Raw genomic sequence first — 9,084 nt, forward strand, 5'->3', positions numbered from 1 at the left:
TTTTTTCTTTTTTTTTTTTTTTTTCCGGAGCTGGGGACCGAACCCAGGGCCTTGCGCTTCCTAGGCAAGCGCTCTACCGCTGAGCTAAATCCCCAACCCCCTGTTTTTTTCTTTTTAAAGTATTTTTATATGATACATACTGACAGAGGGTCTGGAACGTACCAGTTGTGAGTAGGACTGTGAAACAGGCTGCTTGGGTTTCCTTCACTCGTGTTATATGACCTGGGATGCGTGATTTAGCCTTACCACATCCCGGTCTCTTCCTTTGTATAGAATAAAATTTGTCAGCAAAGTCGACCAGGACCTGTGGCAGAATAGGTACTCAACAATTGTTAGCTATTAGTGTGAAGTTCCTATAATACAAGTCCCTTCCTTGGGAGCTTTATTTATTCATATATTGTTGTGGTGTGTGTGCATGGGTGTGTGTGCACGCCCTCCTGTGTATGGAAATCCAGAGACTGATGTCTGATAATCTTCCTCAGTCTCTCTTCACCTTATCTTTTGAGATTGAGTCTCTCGATAAGCATGGAGCTCTCACCAATTTGGTTAGGCTGGCCCTTGGGATCCCAGAGTGCAGGCCTGTAATCTCAACTACTGGGGAAGCTGAGTCAGATAGTCTGCAAGTTCAAGGCCAGCCTGGGCAACTTAGTGAGAACATAGTTTAAAAATAGTAAAAGCAGGGCCCTTGGTGGTGCATGCCTTTGATCCCAGCACTTGGGAGGCAGAGGCAGTTGGATCTCTAGAGTTCCCGGACAGCCAAGGCTACACAAAGAAAGTTTGTCTTGAGACAAAGAAACAAGCCCCAAACAAACAAACAGTCTCCTACAACACAAAGCGATCTTCCCTCCAAAGTAAGTAAGGGGTCCCAGAGATGACTCAGTGGTTGACAGAACAGGGTGTGCTTCCAGAGGACCCAGCTTTGATTCCCAGCACAGATTAGCAGCTCATGCACTTCTGCAAGTCCAGTTCCAGGGGAGCTGTAAAAAGACAGCTGGGGTTACAGCCCAGTCATGATGCCTAGAAAAGGAAAAGTCTGCAACCGGGCGATATATACATATGGCTATAGAAATGAAGATGTATGTCTTCGCAATACACGTGGACTGACTTTTTAAAAGAAAGCTCAAAAGTATCTCTTTGGAGATAAGTTAATTTTATTAGGACGTCTTGGGACTGACCATCTTTTTTGTTTTACTTGGTTTCCCCCTTTCTTTTTTTCCTCCCAGATTAGGATCAACCCCAGGGCCTTACATAGGAGAGCCAAGTCCCTCCCCACCTTTGAAAGTTTGTCTTTATCTTTATGTATGAGTGCTGCCTGCATGTATGTCTGTGACCATGTGTGCCTGCTACCTGCAGTGGTGAGAACAGGTATGGGATCCCCTGGGACTGGAGTTTTGAGTGACCGTGAGCCTCCAGGTAGGTGCTAGGCATGAGCTCCAGTCCTCTGCAGGAGTGGCGAGCGAGAGCTCTTCACAGCGGAGCCATCTCTCCAGCCTCTGACTGATAGGCCTTTAGGGAAAAAACAAAATCTAAACAAAGCTTACTACATCTGCAGAGATAAAGTAAAATAATACCGTGGATAAGCTCTTTAGCACGTGAAAACCTGAATTGATTTGGGTGTTCTAAAAATCATCCGTCCAGTCCATGTGCCACTGGCCTGTCTGTAAACTGCTTTGACTCACACTGCAGTGTACGCAGAAATCACCGGATACCTGACACTTGGACCTCACGGCTGAATTGCTAGTTCATCGCTGCTTGCCTAACTGGCTTACCACATTAGGGCATAACCATCTGAAGAGAGGTAAGGTAGCAACTTTCAAATTTTAATCCGCACACTTGCTTTAGATAGCGTCGTCTCTCCAATGCCATTCGCTCAGTACTCCACCGGGGTCAGATGAATTGGGAGTTAGGTAGAAAGAGTTTATAAGTGTAAAATTAGTAACCCTTTAATGATGGGTCATCAAAACACCTTTTCCTCACGCTCTTTAAGTAAACACACGTTGAGGGATTTAAGGAAATATAAAGACTTTGAACCTGTGTTAGTCATGGTCCCATGGACTATAACAAATAGTAGGTGTGCCCAGGGTGTAACCCAGTGTTAAGGCAGGTGCTTGGCACTTGTGAAACACCGGCTTCAATCTCCAGCACCAAAGAACCAGGCAAAACCAAACCAAAACAGCCAATCAAAACCAACCCACGCACACAACAAACAGACAAAGGAAAAGAAAAACCCACAAACAGTGAAATGATGACGGTCTAGAAATAAAAGGCTTATCTGAACCACAGTCGTGCCTATCAGCCCCGGCACCCCCAGCCTTGAGCATAGGTTATCTCAGAAGTAGTGTGATAGATTAAATCACTCACCTCTGACTAAGGGGTGGGAAGAAGAGACCTGTATCCCACCATTTTCCTCAAGATATATCTCCATGATCTGAAGAGCTCCCATTAGGGCCTACCCATCACAGGTTCAATTCCTTCTCAGTAAGTCATCCCAGGGGTCAAGGCTTTTAAACACACGGGTCCTCAAAAGACCTTAACCATTCAGACTATAGCAGAAGTCCAGCCTCAATAATCCAGAAAATCTGACCCAACTTTTTGGAATAGAGTTGTTGAATAGCTCATGTCTGTTGATTGACAGGCTGGAGTTTATTAAAAAGAGATTTAGGGATGAATCACAGAGATTGGCAGCTATCAGCCGGGAAATAGGCAAGCAGGAAGGGATGGGTATCCACTTCGGAGGAGAGTCTAAGTACCGTCCTTCCGATGAGTAGAATTGTGATGTTTACAAGGTTAAGGATGAAGTATTCCTTTTAAATGTTTTTCTTTTTTTTTTATTTTTAAATAACTTTATGTATATGGGGATTTGCTTTTACTTGTGTACCACATGCATGCAGTGCCCACAGGGGCCAGAAGAGGGCACCAGATCCCCCAGGACTGGAGTTACAGATCGCGGTGAGCTACCATGTGGGAGCCGGGAATCAAACCCTCATCCTCTGGAGGAGCAGCCAGTGCTCTTAACAGTTGAGCCATCTCTCCAGCCCATGACGCATTCTTGAGGGACAGAAGGCTTGATGTTTTATTGCTCTTTCCAGGAACAAGAACTTTTGTTTATTTTACATGGCATCTGGTGAGGGAGACATGAAAACAACACAGCCCAGATGAATGTGTCTTTGCCATTCCCATTTTCTGTGGGCCCCTTGGTCTGTTCTTCCGGGCGTGATTTGCCAGCTTGCTATTAAAAAGCTGTATTTCCCCCTTCAACAACCTACTCCGGATGGAAATAGCTTTTTATCAATGAACCAACATCATTATGGAGTTTGGACAAGAAAGCAAGCTCCTTCCTAGCACTGCCACCAGCACAGTAAGTATCAAATAGTGGGCTTAGTGTATTCCTTCATGCAACATTCCTTTACAATGTATAAATTACAGAGAACCAAAGCTGGAAGGTCTTCAGTAGTGGGAACGTCACGGGACTTGGTCTCAAGGAGTTTTGTGTAGCCTGGTTGGAAAAGGGCAAGACTTTGTGTGTGTGTGTGTGTGTGTGTGTGTGTGTGTGTGTATTGGTATGTGTATGTGTGTGTGTGTGCATGTATGGGTGTGTGTGTGTAGGATATAAAGGACAGCATCAGTTGTGGCTCTCATTGACTGTCCATTTCATTTATTATCATTATTATTACTATTATTATTATCATTAATTTCTTATAGGCCTAGAACTCACCAAATAGGCTAGGCTGGCTGTTTGGTTGGGCACTATGCTCCAGGATCCTCTTTTTTTTTTTTTTTCTATTCTTTTTGTCGGAGCTGGGGACCGAACCCAGGGCCTTGAGCTTGCTAGGCAAGCGCTCTACCACTGAGCCAAATCCCCAACCCCCACTCCAGGATCCTCTTACCTCTTATCTCCACCTTCCTGGCCTTGGGATTACAAGTATTTGCCACCGCAGCTGGTTTATTATGATGATGATGATGATGATGATGATGATGATGATGATGATGATGATGATTATCGCAAGAAAAGCCCCCAAAACAATACAAACCAAAACCCACCAGGATTTAGAGGATCAAACTCAGGTCCTCACATGTACAAGGTAAGTGCTTTACCTACTGTACTATCTTCCAGGTCCTTATCTCTGCTCTTCTTTTACTGTCTTGTTTGGTCAAACAGGAAGAGAGGGAGATGGAGAAGGGTCCTGAGACAGTGTCACTGAACTCTGTTGACCTATGCTTGTCCACATGTTATAGTTTTTATGCAAGAAGATGCCTACATATATAGTTCTTACTGGAGGGGGATGCTGTATGCTTTGGACTTTGGGCCTATGTCCATCTTTGAGAGAGGTTCCTTAGTCTCCCCCCACCCCCCACAGATATTGTTTGTAGGTTTTCTTTTGGGTTTGTAACAGCAAGCACAGTCATGTGGGCATAATGGCATTCTGATGTTAATCCCATAGGATTATAATGGAGCTGCAAAATTCCTATGGCCCCATGACCTCTTTACAGTCATAACAGCAGTGTGACCCATTACTCATATGTCTGTGGTAATGGTGGTGTAAACAGATGTGCAGTGCTGTACTTTGCTGAGAAGTGCTGTAGATATCATCCCTTAGGTAGATAATGTTTGATGATAAACGACTCTTATTGGCTTATCTATTTACTGGGTTGAATTTTTTTTTTTCTAGAAGATGTTTCTTCTGCTTATGAGAGAAAACTTGGCTGTAAGTCCATTTCTCTATTCTGCCGGCAGTACCCTCTTGTACCTTGTGTTTGCCGTTCTTCCGGATTGAATCATTTTGTCTTGTGCTTGACTTAATTTCATGTTTTGTTCATTATGGTCCTAGGAGCATTAGGGTGTTTCTTCCCAACCTCCAGCCCCGTGAGTGTGTGTGTGTGTCCCACAGGCTGGGTGTGTACAGCATCTAGGCCTGTGTAAGTACACTTAAAACACGATGACCACAGGACTCGGTTGTCATGCTCCTAATCAACCAATGGGTATCACCTTCTTCTCTGTCGTTCTCAGCTTCAAGTGTTTAGGACTAAGGGCCAGAGAAATGTTGAAAACAGCACTGAAAATCCAGGGATAGATGGTTTGTTTTCTAACCTCCTTGGTGGGGGGGGGGGGTGTCTCCAAAGGGCTCCAAGGCAGAGCCTCTGGCCAGTCAGAACCAACCGGGAGGTGCGGGGGGGGGGCGGTGGGAAGATTTCTTTTTCTGAAAGCAGATTTACACCTCCTCCTCCCCCCTCTCAAATTGGAACAGTCCTGGGAAAATGGGACAGGTGTCCCCAGTCAAGAGGCTGCTGTTTACTCAATCCAGCAGAGCAGCTCTAAGGGAGAGGAAGTCTTGCTACAAAAAAAAAAAAAAAAAAAACCCTTAAAATTTCCTATCAAGAGGCAATCCCTGCCAGTTGGACCAGAGGACCAACTGGAAACCCTGCCTGCTGTCCTGTAACAGGTGAATGCCTGGAGCGAGTTGGCAGGTCAAAGTTCACTTTGGAGACCAGAGGCCTGAGGACATTGTTTCTCTGCCGCTACCTTAACCTTCTCAGTAAGCCACCTGCGGGTTATGTTGGTGGGGGAAGGCGGCAGGGAAAGAACCTGACATGACCATTCCATAGAATCGCTGCATTTCGCCCACAGCCTCAGAGCATCAGGAGCAAAGTGAGAAAGAGCAAATCAGAAGGGTTCAAACACTAGTCAGTCCAGTCACTCCAGTCCCGGGTCAGGACAGCCACGATGTCCCGCATCCACCCATCACTTGGCCGCCAAATAACCCCAGGAGTTCTACTCCCAAAGGGACCACCAGGCGGTGATTGGCCCGCCTTGGGCGTGCCTATCCCGTACACCCGGAGGCTCCCTCTAGCCGCTCCAAAATTGATGTGAAGCCGATTTTGGTGCAATGCGAATTAGCTCCAGCAGCCGAGTCCGGAGGAGACTGCCGAGCTCCGGGAGCGCCTGCCGGGGCAAAGCTGGGGCCGGGAGTCAACGCCCGCCCGCCGATGGCTCCATCCAGGCCGCCGCCCATTGCCTTGACAACAAGCCCCCACCCGCCCTCCTGCACAGCAAGCAGGCTTGGGCCACCAGCTCTTGGGTATGCGAAGGCGCCCCGCCCTGGACGCCCCGAATCCGTGAGCCGCGCAACCCCACCTTGCGGAGAGCTTCCGAGCGCCAAGCAGAGGCGCCCCCTCCTGCTCGAAGAGGGAAAGCCCGGGCGCCCCCAGCCTTGACTTCATAATAAAGCTCCCTAAAGGCTAGGACTCCCCCGCGCGTTCCAGCGCCCTGCACCTGCTGGGTTCTCCCACCCGCCCTCACCCGGCCCTCACCCGGGGACCCAGGGTGCGCGGACCGCCCGGGAGCGTGCGTGGCTCCGCGGTCAAGTGCTGCGCCCGGGCGCCCAAGGCACTGTGCTCCTGGGGAGGGGAGGGGGAGCGGGACATCCCCGAAGGCCGCCTCGCGGGAGGCGGGGAGGCTGCCGGGTGCACTGGGAGGGCGGGGAGCCCGCGGGAGGAGGCGGGCTGGGGGAGTGGGGCGGGCGGCGGGGAGGGAGCAGGAGCCAGGCAAGAAAGTAGCAGAAAGTGAGGCTGGCAGGCGGCGGCAGAGGCAGGAAGTCTGTGCCGGAGAGCAGTAGAAATTAGAGCCAGGGAGGGACCGCGGCGGCAGCAGCCAAGGCGAAAGAGGAAACTGCCGAAGAGGAAGCTCTGCGGCAGCCCGAGCCTCCCTGCGCTCCGTATCCCCGCGCCCGGCATCCCCCGGCGCCCGCGCCGCGCCTCCGGCGCCCCTTCCCCAGCGCACCCCCCGGCCGCCCTACAGCACTAGTCTGCCATGGCCCGGGAGAACGGCGAGAGCAGCTCCTCCTGGAAAAAGCAAGCGGAAGACATCAAGAAGATCTTCGAGTTCAAGGAGACCCTCGGAACGTAAGTGGGTGCTGGGGACCAGCGGGTGGAAGTGGCATCGGTGGCGGCAGCTGCATCGGCGGCTCCTGCTGCTACCGTTGCCACCGCCACCGCGGCAGAAATTGGCTGCTCGATGCGTCCTCATTGTCCCACAGTCCGCTCTTATGGAGACCCTCCGCGAGTCCACCGCGTGGGTCTGTGCCCACGGGTGACACCTCTCCTGGGCGGGGGAGGGGAGCTCAGGGCGCGCAGAGAACAGCCCACGCGGGCAGGCCGGCGGGCGGGCGACTTTCCATTTCCTTTGCCACCGCCGCCCTCCACTGATTTTTCTCCCCACGCGTGACTGTGGGCTGAGCATGGTGGATCTTGCTGATCGCTGGCTGTGTGCTCTTACTCATCGTGTGTAGGGGCGCACTGGGTCGACGACAGTGGTCGTGAGGAAATTCAGTTTTTGGTCCTACCCTTACATCACATATTCCTATGGAATTGGCATATGCACGTACTAGGTGTAGGCAAGACTCTGGATGGATGGCCTCAGGATGACGGGAGGGGAGAATTTCGCAGTATTCAGAGTGGCATGTGGTCAGAGCTTCATCTGTGTGTACATTTCACCGGAGGGTCAGCTGCACGCACTGGGATGCGTGTCCTGGTGGGAGGAGGGTCAGGTAGTCTTTAGGGGAGGTTCTCTCTGAGGCTCATGCTTGGTGGTTACATCTCAAGAAAGCAGAAATAATCAAAAGTGTGTGTCATCAGTGCTCTGAACATGTGCCACTCAGGACAGCTGCAGTTCCCTTCCTGCGCATGAGTTGGTTTTGTTTTGAAGCGCCTCAGATAGGTACAGGGGCTGTGAAAGAATTCAGAGCCGCTGAATGAAGTTCAAGTTCTTTTCTACACCCCCTCCTCCACCCACTGGATCAGTTTCTGGTTTTGATCGGTATCTGTCCGTGAAGATACAGTCTCACACGTGCTGCGTGTAATGAGTGTTGTGCTGGGGTTTGGGGGGGGGGTGTTGATGACACGGAGAAAAAGAGGAGGTGATTCCCGGGCATGTATCAGTGTTGCTGGGTGCTTTTCTTGCCTTCTTCCCTCTCAACATTATTTCTGCACCTGCTTTGCCTTTTCCGGGACCCCATTTTTCAAGCCTGCTCTAAATGTCCAGTCCCACAGCTAAATATTGGTAGTTATTTCTCTCTACCCTATCCTTCACTCTGTCTGCAGTGGGACCACCAGAGAGAGAGAGAGACTGGAGGGTGGCTTTCTCAGCCGTGCTCTCAGATGCCTGGGACGGACCTGTGTGTGCAGTGTGCTGAGTTCCAAACAAGAGTCACCCTGCTGTGGCTCCCGGGCACCAGGGAAGGTATCTCTGTGCACCTACTTGCTCTCTTTGTGGAAATAAAACAAGAGAGGCTCTTAGCTTTTCAGTAGAAGGGGCTCCCGGCTAAGAGGTTACTTCCGGTCCAAACTTTTAAAAGGTTTTGAGGTTGTGCACCTGAGCTGGACAAGTTAAACAAGGAAAACAAAAATGTACCTCTTGCCTGTCACTCAGGGACCTGGCCTATGACTGCAGGTGAGGAGACTGCAGGTGAGGGACTGCAGGTGAGGGATACCCTCAGGTGTGTTTTACACCCTTATGTCTTTTCCCTGCCTGAAGGGCCCTTTGGCCTGCAGCCTTAAGGCTGGCGGATGCAGTCTCTCTTCATATAGACTCTCCTCACTGGCAAAGCCCCAGCACCATACCCGCACCTCTGCAGTGGCCAGGCTGCTGAGCTCAGGGAGCCGCTTGGATAGAGCAGATTGTGCTGTGTAACACGCTGTTTGGGTTGACTGAAGAGGCTTCCATTTCTGGAAAGGTTGGAGCTATGCCTTCATGCTGACCTGAGCTCAGACACAAAAGCATCAGGGATTTGAGCTGTGTCCCTGTGAGCTGGTTCTCTTCTAGGGTACCATTTGTCTGAAAATAATTCAGAAACTCCCTGGTGTGATGCTGGCAGGGTACCCAGGATGGTACCAGAAATAAAACGATCAAGATAAAAACTGTCGAATGACACAATAGTGTTGACAATTATGGGGAATTCTTCTTCTACCCTCTCCCCACACCTCCCAGAGGGTTTCTCTGTGTAACAGCCTGGGCTGTCCTGGAACATGTTTTGTAGACCACACTGGCCTTGAACTCACAAGAGATCCACTTGCCTCTAAGCCTCCCAA

The 9,084-nt window shown here is 50.3% G+C and overlaps 1 protein-coding gene across 4 annotated transcripts in view; it reads left to right on the top strand.

Annotated features, from left to right (window-relative positions):
* Nucleotides 1-6,556: 6,556 nt before the first annotated feature.
* The window catches only part of Camk1d (calcium/calmodulin-dependent protein kinase ID), a 423,369-nt gene continuing 420,841 nt past the window's right edge, over nt 6,557-9,084 (top strand). For 2 of the 4 annotated variants that reach the window (XR_015640829.1, XM_087590782.1), the window contains exon 1: nt 6,557-6,900. Coding sequence is in view for 3 of the 4 variants with exons in the window: in XM_087590782.1 (XP_087446908.1) it covers nt 6,809-6,900 (92 nt within the window). In the remaining variant the exon portion in view is untranslated. 4 annotated transcript variants of the gene reach the window in all.

Source organism: Rattus norvegicus, chromosome 17 (assembly GCF_021556685.1).
Source record: "Rattus norvegicus strain SHRSP/BbbUtx chromosome 17, alternate assembly SHRSP_T2T, whole genome shotgun sequence".
Classification (NCBI taxonomy): Eukaryota; Metazoa; Chordata; class Mammalia; order Rodentia; family Muridae; genus Rattus; species Rattus norvegicus.